General features: G+C 46.4%; 1 protein-coding gene across 2 annotated transcripts in view; it reads left to right on the forward strand.

Annotated features, from left to right (window-relative positions):
- Positions 1 to 21712, forward strand: part of NABP2 (nucleic acid binding protein 2) — a 74158-nt gene that overhangs the window by 21849 nt on the left and 30597 nt on the right. For both annotated transcript variants that reach the window (XM_063952640.1, XM_063952639.1), the window contains one exon: positions 7989 to 8127. In XM_063952640.1, the coding sequence (XP_063808710.1) occupies positions 7989 to 8127 (139 nt within the window). The remainder of the gene's footprint in view (positions 1 to 7988; positions 8128 to 21712) is intronic.

Raw genomic sequence — 21712 nt, forward strand, 5'->3', positions numbered from 1 at the left:
CACCCTTTCATTGAATGTACAACAAAGAAAAACAATAATAAAGTGAATGTCACGGGAACATAGAAAAAAAAAGGTTGGCACTTTGTGACTCTCAGCATGGGAGGTGGGAGCCTTCATCACTAGGTTGGTATGGAAGGGGAGACAATTAGCTACCGGAGGGTACCAACCCCAAGTTTCTGTGACCCCCACAAGGCTCATGGCAAGCGTCGGAACCTATGGTGGGTCTGAATTAACGGTCCCATTATAGTCTATGGGAAAATGGGTCCACTTTGCGTACTGATATCTCTGGTTCTGGGTGTCCCAGAGACTCAGGAATGGTACCATACAAAAGAGGAGACTCTTGGCTTTCGGGGCAGACCAACTACTAGTTTATGTGACACTGGAAAAGGAAACGGGAAGCAACCGTGTTTCGGGTCCCCTCCAGATGTCCGCCTAGCTTGCACAGGATACAGGGTTTCTGGCTAGATAGGAAATACTTTACAGAAATGCTAAGCATGGTAATTTGACATCCAGGAACATAGGGAGGAGTTTTTATCTCACTCCATTATACTTAGAAAAATTACACTTGCCACTGTACGTTACAAGCTGTTTGTGCTAATTAGTACACTAGTAGAACATACTGTACAGAGATACTAAGGACAGTGATTTGGCATCCACGAACTTAGGGAGGAGCTTTTATCTCTCTCCATTGTAATCTTTCTAAGTATAATGGAGAGAGAGAAAAGCTCCTCCCTAAATTCCTGGGTGCCAAATAACCGTCTTTAGTATCTCTGTATAGTATTTTCAATTAGGGTACTAATTAGCACGGACAGCTTGTAAAGTACAGCGGAAAGTTTAATCTTTCTATGTAAAATGGAGAGAGATAAAAGCTCCTCTGGAAGTTCCCAGATGCCAAATCACCATTCTTAGTATCTCTGTACAGTATGTTCTACTAGTATACTAATTAGCACGAACAGCTTTTAACTGGATGCCAAATCACCATACTTCATATCTCTGTACAGTATGTTCTATTAGGGTACTAATTAGCACGAACAGCTCGTAACGTACAGCGGCAAGTTTAATCTTTCTATGTATAATGGAGAGAGATAAAAGCTCCTCAGTAAGTTCCTGGATACCACATCACTATACTTAGTATCTCTGTACAGTATTTTCTATTAGGGTACTAATTAGCTGTTCGTGCTAATTAGTACCCTAATAGAAAATACTATACAGAGAAACTAAGGATGGTGATTTGGCAACCAGGAACTGAGGGAGGAGCTTTTATCTCTCTACATTATACATAGAAAGATCAAAACTGCCACTGTACGTTACAAGCTGTTCGTGCTAATTAGTACACTAGTAGAACATACTGTACAGAGATACTAAGTACAGTGATTTGGCATCCACGAACTTAGGGAGGAGCTTTAATCTCTCCATTGTAATCTATCTAAGTATAATGGAGAGAGATAAAAGCTCCTCCCTAAATTCCTGGATGCCAAATTGCTGTCCAGAGTATCGCTGTACTCTATGTTCTACTAGTGTACTAAATAGCACGAACAGCTTGTAACGTACAGTTGCAAGATTAATCTTTCTATGTATAATGGAGAGAGATAAAAGCTCCTCAGTAAGTTCCTGGATGCCACATCACTATACTTAGTATCTCTGTACAGTATTTTCTATTAGGGTACTAATTAGCTGTTCGTGCTAATTAGTACCCTAATAGAAAATACTATACAGAGAGACTAAGGATGGTGATTTGGCAACCAGGAACTGAGGGAGGAGCTTTTATCTCTCTACATTATACATAGAAAGATCAAAACTGCCACTGTACGTTACAAGCTGCTCGTGCTAATTAGTACACTAGTAGAACATACTGTATAGATATACTACAGACAGTGATTTGGCATCCAGGAACCTTAGGGAGGAGCTTTTATCTCTCTCCGCTGTAATCTTTCTAAGTATATTGGAGAGAGATAAAAGCTCCTCCCTAAGTTCCTGGATGCCAAATCACTGTCTGTAGTATCTCTGTACAGTATGTTCTATTGGGGTACTAATTAGCACGAACAGCTTGTAACATACAGCGGCAAGTTTAATCTTTCTATGTATAATGGAGAGAGATAAAAGCTCCTCAGTAAGTTCCTGGATACCAAATCACCGTCCTTAGTATCTCTGTACAGTATGTTCTATTAGGGTACTAATTAGCACGAACAGCTAATTAGTACCCTAACAGAAAATACTGTACAGAGATACTAAGTACAGTGATGTGGCATCCAGGAACTTACTGGGGAGCTTTTATCTCTCTCCATTATACATAGAAATATTAAACTTGCCACTGTATGTTACAAGCTGTTCGTGCTAATTAGTACACTAGTAGAACATAGAGTACAGCGATACTCTGGATGGCAATTTAACATCCAGGAATTTAGGGAGGAGCTTTTATCTCTCTCCATTATGCTTAGAAAGATTACAATGGAGAGAGATTAAAGCTCCTCCCTAAGTTTGTGGATGCCAAATCACTGTACTTAGTATCTCTGTACAGTATGTTCTACTATTGTACTAATTAGCACGAACAGCTTGTAACGTACAGTGGCAAGTGTAATTTTTCTAAGTATAATGGAGAGAGATAAACTCCTCCCTATGTTCCTGGATGTCAAATTACCATGCTTAGCATTTCTGTACAGTATTTCCTAGCTAGCCAGAAACCCTGCATCCTGTGCAAGCTAGGCGGACAACTGGAGGGGACCCGATATACGGTTGCTTACTGTTTCCCTTTCCAGTGTCACATAAACTAGTTGTTGGTCTGCCCTGAAAGCCAAGAGTCTCCTCTTTTAAATGGTACCAGTCCCGAGTCTCTGGGACACCCAGAACCAGAGATATCAGTACGCAAAGTGGACTCATTTTCCCATAGACTATAATGGGCCCGTTAATTCAGACCCACCATGGGTTCCGACGCTTGCCATGAGCCTTGTGGGGGTCACAGAAACTTGGAGTTGGTACCCTCTGGTAGCTAATTGTCTCCTCTTCCATACCAACCTAGCGATGAAGGCTCTTACATCCCACACTGAGAGTCCCAGCTTTGAGTCCCAAAGTGCCAACCTTTTTTTTTTTTTTTTATATGTTCCCGTGACATTCACTTTATTATTGTTTTTCTTTGTTATACATTCAATGAAAGGGTGCACACAGGTTTCACATAAATCAAAGTAAATCTGCAGCAGCGATTCATTCCGCTATATACAAATACACAGCGGTAATGAGTATAAACTAGTGTATTCCGACGCAACTAACTGAGCAACACAGTACTGTAGATTGTCGGCATTTGTGTATTGTACCTGACCTGAACTCCCTCCCTGTCCACTGCATGACCTGTGCAGGCTCCCAGGTGGGAAGGGCAATGGGGGTAGGGAGAGGCAGTGGAAAATACGTGCTTTTCAAATACAAGTATTTGCGTCCGAGTCCCCTAAGGCATAAACCAACACCAATGGGAAGGAAGTGCCAACCTTTTTTTAATGTGTTCCTGTAACATTCACTTTATTATTATTTTTTTTCTTTGTTATACATTCAATGGAAGGGTGCACACAGGTTTCACATAAATCAGAGTGGGCGGGGGATTTTCCTACATACAGTAGTATACTGTTGCACGTCTTGTAACCTGATCGGAACTCCCTCCCTGTCTACTGCATGTACATTGCAGGCTCCCAGGGGGGAAGGGGAAAGTGGGATGGGTGTAGGGCGAGGCAGTCGAAAATACTGTGTTCAAAGAAAAGGCATAATTAAAACCATGGGGAACTTTGCAGTGTATCGTTATGTGCATATACCTCGCTTAGTCCTATCGCCCCTGTGTATTTTAGCTAGGGGATTGTGACGCTCCTTCAGCATTGCCCCATAGCCTGCACAATCTGGACTGTTACTTGCTCCGTAGCCTAGGGCCTCCGTGGAGCAAGGAGTCATAGGTGGTAGCCATTTCAATTGAGTCTGCCCTGCTACAGAATTGTATGTGTACTGTACGGTGCATAGAACCTTAACAGAACCGCTCCTGCAGCTTTGCCCTGGTTTATGTGAATAAAAAAATAATAAAGTGTCTGGAAAAAACTAACATGCATTCGTACTTTAGAAATCTAACTCGGGACTCTGAGTATAGGAAGCGGAACACTTCACCACTTCGCCGCAGACAGATGAATAAATCCATTGGTTTTGATTATGCTGTAATGGCTATGGGATTAGGACGCTAACATACTGTACAAAATTCCTAATCTCAAGAGGCAATAGTGAACTTCTAACACGTCCATTTGCGACAGTGTAAACTACTGGTTTTATGTTGTTTTGTCTGCGGGACTTGGACGCTCACATATTCATAAAGTACTGTAGATGGATCATATACTGTATGCTGTACTATTTGCGTCTGTACCGTATATACTGTATTAAATAATGCAGCATAATGAGTATTTACTGTATGCAGCGTAATGAGACGCTTAGTAAAGTAGTCCTTATTATATATTTCAGTATTGTATTTTACGGGAGACCACACGCATGCGCAGTGGTGATTGTAAAAGGCGACATCTGGTGGATGATCGCAGGTATTACACGTAAAGGTAACGCCAAACGCTCTGTCTGCCTCCGTGCGATTAGGTACGCCTCTCTGTGACTAGGCGCGCCTCCCTACGCTGCGTATGCTCGATCGGGACAAACGCCTCAGCCAGTCAAGATAAAGGTGGCTACATCTGTATGTTCTGTGCCAAATGTTCAAAAATAGCTCTGTATAAGATGCGGCGGGGACTAGTCTAACAGATAACTCAAATGTTTTCAATCATTTTGTTGGGCTAAGAGATGTGAATTGGTCTCTCCATTGTGCCATCTCCGTTGTTAGTTCGTCATATTGTAACAGGACGTGTAAAAATGAGTAGTGTATCAATATTGCCTTAGAAGAGGGGTTTATCTAGCGGATTATCATAATCCTTCGGGGTTAGCATCCTGGAGACACCAGCCGCATAATGTTGAGCTTGGAGGTATGCTAAGGGAAAAGATCTCAGTATTGGAAATCGTTCTACAACTTGTGCAAGTGTGAATGGTTTTCTCGATACACTATTCATAATGTGTCGTATGGAAGTGATGCCATGTCTTTCCCATAATGTAAAAGGGTGACTCGCATGTCTCTCTTGGAAACGGGTATTACGGACTAAGGGAAGAAAAAGGGACATGTACGTATTTAAGGAACATTTGTCTCGTAAGATATGCCAAACTTTACGAGTGGACATCAACAATGGATTTGCGCAAACCGAATTAGGTAGCTCTTCCTCATGTAAATGCGGAAAGGAAACAATACTATCACCATTTAAAAATGCGGCCTCCAAGGTCGTATTAGAGTACATATTTCTACCGTAGAGCCAGTCTCGCAGATAGCGCACGTGGGAGGCATGGCTATATTCTGATATATTGGGTAAATTAATACCTCCATTAGATCTCCTCTGTTGAAGTTTGATCATACTAATCCTTGCTCTCTCTTACCGTTCCAAATAAACGTGTGTACAATTTTGACAAACTCTTTCGCATCACTCCTAGATAGCAAAATTGGGAGGGATTGTAATGGGTACAAATTCTAGGAAATAAAATAATTTTCACCAAGTTCGCTCTACCCAAATATGATAGGTTGAGATGTCGCCATCGCTCTGTGTCCTCCTTCATACTGCGTATAATTTTTTTTTAGATTGAAGGCATACAAATTGATTAAGTTCCTTGGGATTTGCACCCCTAGATAAATAATCGCTTTGGTTGTCCATTCAATGGGGGTCTCCCTAAACCATGCTGGATGTGCATAACCTGGTTTTAAATATAGGGCTGTGGATTTTTCAAAGTTAACTTCGAACCCCGATACAAGTCCAAATTCCCGTACACGTTCCAACAGCGGTCCCAGGGCCCTCCTTGGCTCCGAGATAAATAGAAGTACGTCATCGGCAAAAGCTGATATTTTAACCTCTTCCGCACCATTACCAATTCCCTTGAAGTTGGACCAATTCTGCAGCACTCGTAACATGGGATCCAACGCCAAGTTGAAAAGTAGGGGCGAGAGTGGACAACCCTGTCTCGTTCGTCTGGTTAGCCCAATTTGTACCCCCTTAGTCCCATTGATTAGTAAAGAAGTACATGGTTGGGTGTAGAAAAATGTTATTAAAGTTTGGAATGTCGATCCAAATCCCCTCATATTTAATATATCATGAAGGTAGGGCCAAGAGACCATATCAAATGCCTTGGTAGCATCTAGGCTCAAGAGCATGTTCTGGGTATCAGTCTGAAAGTTCGCCGCCATAACTGCTGCTATGGCAGTGCGAATTCCTTTTACCGAATGCCTGCCTTTGGCAAAGCTAAGTTGATGGTCCGTTAACATGGAAGCAAAAAAGGATTGAAGTCTGTCTGCCATTATCTTGGCCAAAATTTTAAAATCAACGTTCAAAAGCGTGATGGGGCGATATGAAGATGGTTAAGTATGGTCTCTATTGGGCTTCGGTATGAGAGTAGTGTAGGCTTGATTAAAGTTAGGGTACAAAGGAGATTCCAATTTGAACATGTCTATATATAGAGAATGTATCGCTGGTATAGCATCGTGGTGTAGAAGTTTAGAATATTCTATTGAAAACAGTCAGGCGCTGGTGCTTTGTTTAAATGCATAGAGGTGATTGCTTTAGCTATCTCCTCTTCTGTTTATCGCCCTCTCAAGTTCTTCCCGTTGTAGAGGCGTTATACAGGGATATTTGCTTCGTCTAGTAGTTTAGTCATTAAGTCAGGATCGTGTGGGGTCGTTGTGTATAGCTGGCTAAAATAGTCTTCAAACAGTGAAAAGTGATGTTAACGGGCGTGCACCCCCCCATTTGTAACACTAACGGAGGCAACGCCACCCCCAACAGTGACGCGAGTGGAGCCATGCCCCCCTCCCCAGCATGCTGCACCCCCTTTTAGAGCGTGCACGCATGCTGCCCTTGCGCCCTGCCCGCATACTTTGGGCAACACTATAGACCTATGGGTAGATTTACTGAAACCTCTAAAACAGACTAGTGGCGGCGTTGCCCATAGCAACCAATCCGAGTCATTTTTTGAAATGCAATGGTGACGTACCTAGAATTACAATTAATAACACAATGTACATCCATAATATAAAACCTAATTAAAATATTCATATTAACAAAATGGGTTTAACATATAACAGGCCATCTGGGAGATAAAAGGGCTAAAAGTGACCAGAGTCCATACACTGTCAGAAATGAGGCACATTAGTGGTGGTGACACCAGTACTGCATTCGGTGAAGAACCAACCTCAAGGGAGATGTGGTCACACCACTTGCCAAGATAATGGTTTGCAAGTGTTAGACTTTAGTACCCATAACAGGTCTTGTTTTAAAGATCATGCACAGGTGACTTTATGTTACTGGATCCGTATTTGTCCCTCATGTCCATACAGGGTGCAGTCTTCAAAATATAACTTGCAGGACCACGGTTGAGGACCCCGATCTGTAGTACTGAAGAATCGAATACAGTTTGTAATGCTTCATATTAAGTATACATATAGTTGTTGTGTTTTTTGTTTTTCTTAAATTTGTTGTAACCCCAAGAAATGTTTCTTCTGATCTTATTTTATGTTGTAAATAAATAAACGATGTAAAGCTGGGTACATATTCAATCGAACGGCCGATATATATGGCAAGCACTTTGGCTGGTGTGTACGTCCGATATGTCTGTAAACGACGTTATGTTGCGTCAGCACTGCAGCACAGCCGATGTTGACAGATATATCGGTGCATCTGGCTGTGTGTACAGTTGCTGCAGGGACATTCAAATCCCCGCCCAGCTGTAATGTCAGGCATGATACATCAGGCGGACAATTGCTAAGTGTGTATGCACTTACCAATCATGAGGTCGGCCAGCTAACGAGTAGGGGAAGCTTAAGAGTGGGAGAAATAAACACTTCATATTCCAATTGCATATTATCACTATTAATCACTATCCTCACCCTTCCCATTTAGGTAGAGTTACCAAGACAAAGGATGGACATGAAGTTAGAACTTGTAAAGTAGCAGACAAGACGGGCAGCATCAACATCTCTGTCTGGGATGATGTAGGAAACTTGATCCAACCTGGGGACATCATCAGGCTCACAAAAGGGTAACTAGTTTCTAGGGTTATTTATTGGACCTGAAGTTCTACAGGTATAGCATAGTAAATATATTTACTATTAATGGTCCTGATTCAGAGTTATACACAATGCTGCTGATTTGCGCACAGACAGTGGCACAGTTGCGATTGAGATACATGGTATACCAAATGTTTTGGAAAAGTGTGGGCGTTCTTGGGTAGTATCTGGGAGGTGGCTATTCAGATGCATGAAAATGGTGGGAGTGCTGCAGGCACTTCACCATTCACATTGGAAAATCTGCACCTGCCATAAGACTTCAGTGGTGCAAACAAGGGTGGCAGCTAAAGACGTACCAGGTGGTATTACAGCATCTACAGAGGCTCAAAGTGGGCGTCTCAGTGCTTGTGCATTCATATGCATGTATGTGCACCTGGGAAGGGTTTTAGCAGAGAGTAGCAGACACAGCCTTGCATGCATCCACCTTTTGAATCTGCCCACCATCTCAAGTTTGCTATGACCAGTTGTAAGACGTATTAAGAAGGTTAAGGCAGTATCAGGTTACTAGCAGCAAGTGTTTTTACCCCCACTCTATGATTTTTTTTAAATTTTTATTTCTATAGCATCCATAAGGGATATTGGGGAATTAGTACGATGGGGTATAGACGGGGTCCAAAGGAGCGGGTGCATTTTAAATTTCTTCAACTGGGTGTGCTGGCTCCTCCCCTCTATGTCCTCTCCCACAGGCAGTGGGCTCAGGAGAGGATGCACACTCTGGAGCTCCAGAGAGTTTTCTTCAGTTTATTTTAAAACTTTTATTATTTTCGGTATGCTGTTTGGGCAACAGCATACCTGCACCGTGCAGGACGAGGTTGTTGTACAGTGGGGCACTGTGCCTTAGCGGTCACAATCGCAGCACGCCGCACACCCCTAAAATTGCTTGAAGGTGAGAAGAGTGGCGAGTACAAACTGGGGGCCCAGCTAGGGGTGTCACCCGGTTCTTTGTACTGCGCAAACGCAGGGGTCGCATACGGGACCCTCCCTAGGGGGATCCGCTATAGTTCCCCTGTGTACACTGGCAGTGGTAGTGAAAACTACCACTTATGTGATGTTTTACACTTATATGGAGAATACATATCTATAAAGCTCCGGTGCCATTACAGGGGGCGGATCTTCCTCAGAGCGGGACCAGATGCATTTTGGCCCCTACCTCTGCTTACAGCTGCAGCAGCAGGCACACACAGCTCCTCCAGACACTCGGGATACGCAGGAAAACTGGTACAGGGGTGTAGAAAAGGGGGAGAGACGCTATTGTACAAAATCTGTGTCCTGAAAAGGACAAAACCTCCGGTGTTACACCATGATAAAACAGCTTGCAGTCTCACTGGGGCTGCTTAGCTAGGGTGTGCTGTTCCTTCCTCTGTGTCTCCCTCTCACATACAGTAAGGGCAGGCTTGCTATTATATTTCTTGTCTGTGTGTATGTGTATATAAGTGTTGTCTACTGTAAACATGGTAAAACACCTGGACCCCGAGTAGGCTATACCATATAGGTGGCTTACAGTCCGATGCCTTTCCTAAATGCAGGGCTACGAATGCTGGTTTCTGGCATCTGCTCTGGCTCTGTCCACATGTTTCTACTTACTGGGAGGAGGTGACAAACTGTATCCGTGATACGGGTATTCAGTTTCTTGTTCTGACTCCTCGTATATATGTATATTTGGGCTGGATTTGGGGGACTCTCTCAGTGGCTCTCTTAAAATTTACCTTACTAACCTACTTACCTTGGCACGAGTCTGTATAGCCCGTAACTGGATGGCATGGGACCCTCCCACTTTTTTATGTATACTAAACGTAAATGTCCGGGTAAATATGAAAAAATCTGGGGCCTGTGGCTGAAGTCTAGATACTCTATTGATTCCCCAAACCCATTGTAAGGAATTAGTCACTTGTGTTCTCCCTGCCTTTGACATCTGCCGAATTACCCCTCCCCATACATCAATGTTTTATTTGGCGATCTCTGTATTCTCTCAGCTGTATGTTATTTGCTCTAGTTCTGAATGTTAGACTGTGCGATGCACTTCCTTTTTCTTTTTTGTATTTTGTCTGCCTGTGACTGAGATATATTGCCGCTGATTCCCTCCAGGAAATGCTAAGTTCTTTATTTTCTCTTTTGTTTCAATGATTTCTATTTTTGTTTGTTTGTTGTTGTTGTTTTTTTTGTTTTGTTTTTTTTAAACTCCATAAAAACACATGATTTTAAAAAATCAAAACATGGTAAAACACCAATTATGCAGTGTATGTCACATCAGATTCTCTCCCTCTACATCTGGTTCCATATCATGTGAGCAATGTAGCCGGTCCTCAGTGAGGGGGATCGGGGGGGGGCAAGGGCAGGTGTTAAACAGCCCCCCCCACTCTAGATCAGAGCCTCTAAAACGTGGGTTACCTGCTTTACTCTCATAATCTGATGAGGAGATACAGGAGGAGGGGGAGGACTTGGATCCTGTTACTGGGGATTCCCCTTCTGCACAGGGTATTGAGCCCCTCATACTTGCTATACGGGACGTTTTAAAACTCCCTCTAGAGGACGCTGCAGCACAGCAGTCGTTTTTCTTAACACAGAACAACTCCGTGTCCCTTTCCCTGATTCTACAGAACTAGATGACCTGCTTAAGTTAGCCTGAAAAATCCAGATAAGAAATACCAAGTGACAAAACGATTTTTGCACACTTTCCCATTTGCTCCTGAAGGCAGGAAAATCTAGGAAGAACCCCCGGCCGTAGACGTATCAGTCTCTCGCCTATCTAAAAAGGCGGCTGGTATATCACAAAGACCGGTCATAGCGGGTTGCTGGATGACACATGCCATTCATACGTAGGCTACTTAAATTCAAGATAGCCTATTGGGGAATATGTCTCTGGTCACTACAGTGACTCTCCTAAAACACTGTGTGACTCTCTCAAGGAGATAGGCAATATTAATGCTAGGACCAATGCGGCTACAGGCACCAGAGGTAAGACAGGAAAACCAGCAACCGCAGGCAGCATGACTGTGCCCACCCACCCCGAGGGGATCTCGAGGTGGGAGCTCGACTGCGTCACTTCAGCCGCATCTGGGAAAGCTCCTGCCAGGATACCTGGGTAAAGGACCTCATTTCTCAGGGCTACAAGCTGGAGTTTGACAGCGCTCCTCCGTAACGATTTTTCAGATCAAGCTTACCAGCTTTGGAGGATACGCGTGTTATGCTGAAACAAGCTATCCTAAAGTTGGTCCAGTCCCAAGTCATTGTTCCTGTACCACTGCAACAACAGGGAAAGGGTTACTACACCAACCTGTTCGTGGTACCGAAACCGGACGGTTCGGTAAGGCCCATTTTTCTAGCATCCATAAGGGATATTGGGGAGATTAGTACGATGGGGTATAGGCGGGGTCCAAAGGAGCCCGGTGCACTTTAAATCTCTTCACTGGGTGTGCTGGCTCCTCCCCTCTATGCGCCCTCCCACAGGTAGTTTAGAAAAAAGTGCCCTCAGGAGAGGATGCACATCTCTGCAGCTCCAGAGGGTTTTCTTCAATTTCTTTTAAACGTTTGGTATTTTCGGTATGCTGTTTTGGCATACCTGCACAGTGGGAGTTAGGGGGGGGGGGGGGGGGGGGCGGTCACCGGCCTTGCGAGGTTGTTGTTCAGCGGGGCACTGCGCCTTGGCTGTCAAAACTGCAGCACGCCGCACACCCCTAACATATGCCTGAAGGTGAAGACTCTGGAGAGTACAAACCAGGGTCCCCACTAGGTTCAAAGTGCAGCTGAACGCGGACGTGGCATACGGGACCCTCCTGGGGGAAGGGGGGGACCCGTTAGAGCCCCCTGTGTAGACTGGCCTCAAATAGCTTGAACTAGCACTAGCATATATTTTTAAGCAAACAGGAGACCTTGCCAGTATAAAAAAAAAATCACTGTAGGGCCGGAGCTACCTCAGAGCGGAACCAGAGGCATTTTGGCACCTTCCTCTGCTAGGGGTAGAGCCGCTATTGTACACTATCTGGGTCCTCTACAGGACAGAAATGATTAGTGTTACTATGATACAATTAGCTGTCAGCCTCACTGGCACTGTGCAGCTAGGGGTGCGCTGGGGTCTCTCTCTCTCTCTCTCTCTCTCTCTCTCTCTCTCTCTCTCTCTCTCTCTCTCTCTCTCTCTCTCTCCTCTCACATACAGTAAAGGCAGGCTTGATCAGTATTAATGTCTGTGTATGTTCTTGTGCTTACTGTGAAACATGGGTAAACACAAGCTGTGCAGTGTATGTCCCACTAGATTCTCTCCAGTGTAATCTGATTCTGTTTCTTGTGAACAATGCAGCCAATCTTTACAAATCAGTGAAGGGTCTGGGGGAGAGGGTTTCCTGGTTTCACTGGATATCAAGGACGCCTACCTTCATATTCCAATTTGGCCACCTCATCAGGCTTTTCTGAGGTTTACCCTACTGGACGATCACTACCAGTTCCAGGCACTACCCTTTGGCCTGTCCACAGCTCCGAGGGTATTTACAAAGGTGTTGGCATAGAGGATGTTCCAAATCTGGGTCCAGGGGGTCAATGTTATCCCTTACCTGGACGATATTCTGATAAAAGCAAGATCCAGGGAGCTTTTGTTGCTTCATATTGACCACACTATCCAACTTCTGTCACGCCATGATTCTCAATCTACGGAAGTCCCCTAACATATGCCTGAAGGTGAAGACTGTGGAGAGTACAAACCAGGGGGGTCCCCCGGTTCAAAGTGCGGCTGAACGCGGACGTGGCATACATGCTCCTTTACTATAAAGGATCTTGGGGACAGAAAAATAGCGGCTACACTCAAATCTATTTACATGGCAGCAGGTGTATCGCAAAGGCCGGTCATGGCGGGTTTGCTGGATGACCCATGCTATTCATTCATGTGCCACTCAAATTCAGGAGGGCCTCTCCGGTGCTATGCCTCTGGTCACTACGGTGACGCTCCTAGGGCACATTCAGGACACTACACGCGTCCTGTGTGATTCGCTCAAGGAGATGGGGAATATTAATGCTAGGACTTCTGCCATGGCAGTGTCAGCGCACAGGGCTTTGTGGTTGCGTCCGTGGATAGCGGATGCAGAATCAAAGCGCAGTGTGGAATCCATCCCCTTTTCGGGGGAATGACTCTTTGGGGTTGAGTTGGATGCGTGGATTTCCAAAGTCACTGCTGGGAAATCCACGTTTCTCCCCTCTGGAGCCCCGCCGGCTAGGCGTTCCTACCCAGGGCCGTCTGTTCCGTCCTTTCTGTCTAACAGATTTCGTTCTAGGGCCAGAGGTGCCGCCAATGCAAATAGAGGCGCCAGAGGTAAGTCAAAAAGACCTGCAACCACTGGTTCTCAGGAACAGAGCACCAGTTTTGCTTCCACTAAGTCCTCAGCATGACAGTGCCCACCCACCCGAGGGGATCTCGATGTGGGAGCCCGACTGCGTCCCTTCAGCCGCATCTGGGAAATCTCCTGCCATGATACCTGGGTAAGGGACCTCATTTCTCAGGGCTACAAGCTGGAGTTTGACAGCGCTCCTCCCCAACGATTTTTCAAATCAAGCTTACCAGCTTTGGAGAATATGCAGGTTACGTAGCAACAGGCCATCCAAAAGTTGGTCCAGTCCCACGTCATTGTTCCAGTACTGATACCACAACGAGGCACGGGTTAATACTCCAACCTGTTTGTGGTTCCAAAGCCAGACGGCTCGGCACGGCCCATTTTGAATCTAAAGTCCTTGAATCCTTACCTAAAGGTTTTCAAGTTCAAAATGGAATCCCTGAGGGCAGTGATTGCGGGTCTAGAAGAACAGGATTTCCTGGTTTCGCTGGATATCAAGGACGCCTACCTTCATATTCCAATTTGGCCACCTCAGGCTTTTCTGAGGTTTGCCCTACTGGACGATCACTACCAGTTCCAGGCACTACCCTTTGGCCTGTCCACAGCTCCGAACAAAGGTGATGGCAGAGAGGATGTTCCAAATCTGGGTCCAGGGGGTCAATGTTGTCCCTTACCTGGACGATCTTCTGATAAAAGCAAGATCCAGGGAGCTTTTATTGCTTCATGTTGACCACACTATCCAACTTCTGTCACGCCATGGGTGGATTCTCAATCTACAGAAGAACCATCTGGAACCAACTCAGCGGCTCCTGTTCTTGGGGATGTTACTGTCACAACTGAGGGCCTGAGCTGACGGGAGGCAGCCTCAGTTGTAGGGGCTGAGATGTACCGGAACCTGGGAGGTTGTATCAGACCCCTGGACATGTAAGTAACATGAATAATAACTGCCCGAAGGCGTGACCACGACAACTTAGATAAAAGTCAATGATGTTTATTATGACAACTCCGCAACACAGCAGCAGTAAAAGAAAACGTAAAAGTCAGCAAATAATAAATACAGTTCCTGGGTACTACAGGATGGCAGGAGCCACAGGGCACTGGTAGTGTGAGATAGTTCTTATGATCTTCTAGATGGAAAGTCCTTACCAGGCCCGACTGTAGCAATGGAGATAACCCAGGATTGTGCCAGCTGGTGTTCCAGGAAAAGCTGGGTTGCTGAAGGTAAAACAGCTGCTGTGGATACTGGCTGGAACCAGACTGTTGTTAGCACGGAGTGGATACTGGCTGGAACCAGTTAAATAATAAATGAACTTGGGAGCGATGAAATATGAACTGAAATGTAGAACTTGAGAGCGGAGAAATAATAATACCGGTGGAGAGTGGTAAAGTGTAGAAAGGACACCGGCCCTTTAAGGGAAGCTGTACTCTGCTGGAAGCTGAGCTGGAAGCAGGTAATGTTGTAGCTGGAAACAGATGAATCCACAATGGATTGGAGAGTCGGGCTACACCGCAGGTGGAATGCTGGTGCGGGTCTCTATGGTGGAAGTCTTGAGACAGGAGCTGGAACCTGGAAGACAATCACAGGAGAGAGACAAACAGGAACTAGGTTTGACAACCAAAGCACTGACGCCTTCCTTGCTCAGGCACCGTGTATTTATACCTGCAGCAAGGAAGGGATTGGCTAGGCAATTATGCAGATTAACAATACTGACAACAGACTGGAGGAAATGATCAGCTGACAGAATCCAAGATGGCTGCGCCCATGCAGACACTTGGAGGGAAGTTTGGTTTGTAATCCATGTGGTAATGAAAACAGTAATGGCGGCGCCGGCCACTGGAGACAGGAGACGCCAGGCTGACAAGTGCACATCCAACCACGCGGACACAGCGGAGGCCGCGGCTGACGTAATCGCCACTCTGACACTCTGCATGCAGAAGCTCAGGGACGGCGGCGGAGGCCGCGGGAGACGCCATGCCAGATGTAATAAGGCGTTACTGTGACAGCGTCTCGGAGACAGGAGAGGATGCAGGAATGTGAACATTAGGATAACAGATGGGATCCGGTCCTGGAGCGCTGAGCCAGCCTTAGGAGGCATCTGATGGGTAAGAAATGGTGTCCAGATACCCGGATCGTGACAGCACCCCCCCCCCTTTAGGAGTGGCCCCAGGACACTTCTTTGGCTTTTGAGGAAACTTGGAATGGAATCTCCGGACCAAGGCAGGAGCATGGACATCAGAAGCATTGGTCCATGAACGTTCCTCAGGACCATAACCCTTCCAGTCAATAAGATATTGTAGTTGACCGTAACGGTGACGTGAGTCCAGGATCTTGGCCACTTCATACTCCACGCCTCGTTGAGTTTGGACTTTCGGAGTTGGAGGAAGTGAGGAATGAAACCGATTCAAGATCAGCGGTTTCAACAGGGAAACATGGAATGTCCTGGGTATTTTTAAGAAGGGAGGCAACTGGAGTCTGTAAGCAACAGGATTGATGACTTGTTCAATCTTGAAAGGACCGATCTAGCGAGGTGCAAACTTCATACTGGGAACTCTTAACCTCAAATTCTTCGTGGATAACCATACCCGATCACCCACCTTGAGAGCAGGAACTGCTCGACGCTTCTTATCCGCAAACTTCTTGTACCTGAACGATGCCTTGAGCAGAGCTGATCGTACGCTCTTCCAGATATTGGCAAACTGATGCAAGGTGATATCCACTGCGGGAACAGAAGTTGCTGGAAGCGGTTGGAACTCAGGAACTTTAGGGTGGAATCCAAAGTTAGTGAAGAATGGTGTTGAAGCAGATGAAGAATGATACTGGTTGTTATGACAGAACTCGGCCCAGGGAAGTAATTGAACCCAGTCATCTTGAGAGGAGGACACATAGATGCGGAGGAAGGCCTCCAAGTCCTGATTCACCCTCTCGGTTTGACCATTGGTCTGAGGATGGTAAGCCGTGGAAAACTTTAGCTTGACTTGGAGGACTTGACATAAACTTCGCCAGAATTTGGCTGTGAATTGAACTCCTCGATCTGAGATAATTTCTTCAGGAAGACCGTGGAGTCGGAAGATCTCTTGTATGAATACTTGAGCCAACTTGGAAGCTGACGGAAGACCGGTGAGAGGAATGAAGTGTGCCATCTTGGTGAACCGGTCAACTACCACCCAGATGGTATTGAACTTGTTGCACATGGGTAAGTCTGTAATGAAATCCATCGACAAGTGGGTCCATGGTCGACGGGGAACGGATAGTGGAACCAGTTGCCCCGCAGGCGACTGGCGGGATACTTTATGTTGGGCACACTTTGGGCAAGATGCAATAAACTCCAAGACGTCCTTTTTCAGAGTTGGCCACCAATAGGACCTAGAGATAAACTCCAGGGTTTTTTGGATACCTGTATGTCCGGCAAAACGGGAAGCATGGGCCCAATGCATGAGCTTCTTCCTTAGCATCGGCTTCACAAAACTTTTCCCTGATGGGGGCGTAGAGTCCATCCCTACCGTGGAGAATGCCAACGGATTTATAATAGGATGCTTGTCTGAAGACTCTGACTCATTTTCTTGCTCCCATGAACGGGAAAGGGCATCGGCCTTGCGATTCTGAGAGCCCGGACAGAACTGGAGTTTAAAGTCGAACCTGGAAAAGAAAAGTGCCCATCTGGCCTGACGAGGGTTGAGACATTGTGCGCCCTTCAGGTATAAAAGGTTCTTGTGGTCTGTAAGTATGGTGATTAAATGAGAAGCTCCCTCCAACAGATACCTCCACTCTTCTAGAGCGAGCTTGATGGCTAGCAACTCCTGGTCGCCAATGGCATAGTTGCGCTCAGCTGGGGAGAACTTCCGGGAGAAGAAACTGCAAGGATGTAAATGGCCATCTTTAGCCCTCTGAGATAACACCGCTCCTACTCCAACGGAGGAGGCATCCACCTCTAGGATGAAAGGAGAGTCGATGTCAGGCTGTTTCAGGACAGGCGCAGAGATGAACCTCTGTTTTAAAAGATGAAAAGCTTGCATGGCTTCTTCAGACCACTTGGACGGGTTAGCACCCTTCTTGGTGAAAGCAGTAATAGGCGCCACAATGGTGGAAAAGTCTTGTATAAACTTTCGGTAATAATTGGCGAACCCTAAGAACCTCTGGACCCCTTTGAGGGTTAAGGGTACCGGGCAATTCTGAATTGCTTGTAGTTTCTCAGGATCCATCTCTAGTCCGGAACCGGACACAATGTACCCTAGAAACGGAATGGACTTGACTTCAAAGACGCATTTTTCTAATTTGCAATAGAGATGATTGACACGGAGACGGGACAGAACCTCTTTAACCCAAAAACGATGTTCCTCTAAATCGTTGGCAAAAATGAGGATATCGTCTAGATAGACCACGACATGACGGTATAGAATGTCTCTGAAAATCTCATTGACAAAATGCTGGAAGACAGCTGGAGCATTGCTCAATCCGAAGGGCATGACGAGGTACTCATAATGTCCGTCACGGGTGTTAAAGGCGGTCTTCCACTCGTCACCCTCACGGATCCGGATGAGATTGTATGCACCTCGCAAGTCCAGCTTTGTAAAGATGGTAGCTCCGCTAACTCTGTCAAAGAGCTCAGTAATCAGGGGTAAAGGATAACGGTTCTTGACGGTAATGTCGTTCAAACCTCTGTAGTCGATGCACGGCCGCAGACCACCATCTTTCTTTTTTACAAAAAAGAAGCCTGCGCCGGCTGGGGAAGAAGAAGGTCGAATGAACCCCTTTGCTAGGTTCTCTTTAATGTATTCCTCCATAGAATGCGTCTCAGGCAGAGACAACGGATAAGTTCGGCCTCGAGGTGGAACCTTCCCTGGAACGAGATCAATCGGGCAGTCCCATTCTCTATGAGGAGGAAGGATATCAGCAGAAGCTTTACTGAACACATCCGTGAAATCGTGATATGGAGGAGGTGGAACATCCGACGACCTGGGGGAGGAAGAACAGACAGGCAATACTTTAAACAAACATGTCTCTGCACAGGAGGAACCCCATGCCAGGATTTGCGTAGTCGTCCAATCAATTGTAGGATTGTGAAGACGGAGCCATGGAAGGCCCAGGACCACAGGATGTGTGGCTCTTGGAATCACTAAAAGTGAAAAGTTCGGAATGAAGAACTCCCACTCTCAGACGAACTGGTAGAGTCCTTAGAGCAATAACAGTATCAAAAATTTTACTGCCATCCACGGCAGTTAAGGAAAAGGAGGAAGGAAGTCTCTCGGTGGGTAGGGACCACCGTTTAACATAGGCTTCAGTAATAAAGTTCCCAGCTGCTCCGGAATCAAGGAGGGCAATGACGTTCCGATAACGTTGAGCAACTTGAAGCGAGACTGGGAGATTACAATCATGAGGAGATGGAGAGGAGATCATTACTCCTAGCCGGCCCTCTCCTGGGCGAGCTAGGGTTTGGAGTTTTCCCGGACGTTCGGGACAGGCATTGATGGTGTGAGACGGAGCTGCACAGTAAAGACAAAGAGACTCAGAGAGACGTCTTCGGCGCTCAGCAGGAGTTAAACGGGAACGGCCAATTTGCATGGGCTCATCTTTAGATGGTGACAGTTGACGAGGAGGAGGAGCAGAAGATTTTGGAGCAGATGATTTTCCACGCTCAGTTGCTCTCTCTCTGAAACGTAAATCAACTTTCGTGCAGAGTGAGATTAGCTCATCTAACTTAGAAGGTAAGTCTCTGGTAGCTAACTCATCTTTAATAAGCTCAGATAAGCCATGCCAGAATGCAGCATACAGGGCCTCGTCGTTCCATGCCAGTTCGGATGCCAGGATCTGGAACTGTATCAGATATTGTCCTACAGTACGTGACCCCTGGCGTAAACGGAGAATCTCGGATGAAGCTGAGGTTACCCGGCCTGGCTCGTCGAAGATGCGCCTGAATGTTGACACGAATGCAGTGTAAGAAGATAGCAGGGTGTCGGACCTCTCCCATAACGGTGATGCCCAGTCAAGGGCGGAGCCACTGAGAAGAGAGATGATGTAGGCAATTTTTGTACGGTCACTGGGAAAATTGCCAGGTTGTAGCTCAAACTGAATCTCACACTGGTTGAGAAATCCCCTGCAGAATCTTGGAGATCCGTCAAATTTTGCTGGCGTTGGAAGATGAAGACGTGGAGCAGAAATGGGTAAGGTGGGTGGGGTTATAGCTGGAGTCACTGTGGTTGACGCACCAGATGCGCCTGATCCACGGAGAGTTGTCTGAATCCCATCCAGCCGAGTAGAGAGATCCTGGAGACAGCGGATGATGTGGCCCTGTGCAGCCTCCTGATGTTCTAGTCGGGCTGCCAGTTCTTGCATCGGCCTGGCCGCTTGATCCTGGTCTCCGGCTGGATTCATTAGGTCAGTGCTTACTGTCACAACTGAGGGCCTGAGCTGACGGGAGGCAGCCTCAGTTGTAGGGGCTGAGATGTACCGGAACCTGGGAGGTTGTATCAGACCCCTGGACATGTAAGTAACATGAATAATAACTGCCCGAAGGCGTGACCACGACAACTTGGATAAAAGTCAATGATGTTTATTATGACAACTCCGCAACACAGCAGCAGTAAAAGAAAACGTAAAAGTCAGCAAATAATAAATACAGTTCCTGGGTACTACAGGATGGCAGGAGCCACAGGGCACTGGTAGTGTGAGATAGTTCTTATGATCTTCTAGATGGAAAGTCCTTACCAGGCCCGACTGTAGCAATGGAGATAACCCAGGATTGTGCCAGCTGGTGTTCCAGGAAAAGCTGGGTTGCTGAAGGTAAAACAGCTGCTGTGGATACTGGCTGGAACCAGACTGTTAGCACGGAGTGGATACTGGCTGGAACCAGTTAAATAATAAATGAACTTGGGAGCGATGAAATATGAACTGAAATGTAGAACTTGAGAGCGGAGAAATAATAATACCGGTGGAGAGTGGTAAAGTGTAGAAAGGACACCGGCCCTTTAAGGGAAGCTGTACTCTGCTGGAAGCTGAGCTGGAAGCAGGTAATGTTGTAGCTGGAAACAGATGAATCCACAATGGATTGGAGAGTCAGGCTACACCGCAGGTGGAATGCTGGTGCGGGTCTCTATGGTGGAAGTCTTGAGACAGGAGCTGGAACCTGGAAGACAATCACAGGAGAGAGACAAACAGGAACTAGGTTTGACAACCAAAGCACTGACGCCTTCCTTGCTCAGGCACAGTGTATTTATACCTGCAGCAAGGAAGGGATTGGCTAGGCAATTATGCAGATTAACAATACTGACAACAGACTGGAGGAAATGATCAGCTGACAGAATCCAAGATGGCTGCGCCCATGCAGACACTTGGAGGGAAGTTTGGTTTGTAATCCATGTGGTAATGAAAACAGTAATGGCGGCGCCGGCCACTGGAGACAGGAGACGCCAGGCTGACAAGTGCACATCCAACCACGCGGGCACAGCGGAGGCCGCGGCTGACGTAATCGCCACTCTGACACTCTGCATGCAGAAGCTCAGGGACGGCGGCGGAGGCCGCGGGAGACGCCATGCCAGATGTAATAAGGCGTTACTGTGACAGCGTCTCAGAGAGACAGGAGAGGATGCAGGAATGTGAACATTAGGATAACAGATGGGATCCGGTCCTGGAGCGCTGAGCCAGCCTTAGGAGGCATCTGATGGGTAAGAAATGGCGTCCAGATACCCGGATCGTGACAGTTACTAGATATGGTGGCCCAGAAGGTGTTCCTCCCAGAGGACAAGGCGAGAACACTCCAGGAGATGGTCCGCATGGTGCTCGGACCTGGTCGTGTATCCATCTATCTTTGCATCAGATTGTTGGGGAAGATGGTCGCCTCCTACGAGGCGATCTGAATTCCACTTGAATCAACCTATTGTGGTTCCGACAGGTTCTGGCACTTCTGCTCTTACGGAGGCATTGGATGCTGTGCGAGTCTTGAAGATGTATATCAAGAGGACGGCTCGGATCAGAAAGACTGATTCCTTGTTTGTGCTATATGATGCGCAGAAAAAGGGTTGCCCTGCTTCTAAGCAGTCCACTGCTCGTTGGTTTAGGCTTACTATCCAACATGCCTATGTGTCAGCAGCCTTACCTGTTCCACAGTCTCTGAAGGCCCACTCTACTAGATCGGTGGGATCTTCCTGGGCGGCTGCCCATGGAGTTTTGCCTTGCAAGTATGCCGAGCTGCTACCTGGTCAGGGAAGAACACCTTTGTGAAGTTCTACAGGTTTGATACCCTGGCCA

This window comes from Pseudophryne corroboree, chromosome 2 (genome assembly GCF_028390025.1).
Source record: "Pseudophryne corroboree isolate aPseCor3 chromosome 2, aPseCor3.hap2, whole genome shotgun sequence".
In the NCBI taxonomy this organism is placed as follows: Eukaryota; Metazoa; Chordata; class Amphibia; order Anura; family Myobatrachidae; genus Pseudophryne; species Pseudophryne corroboree.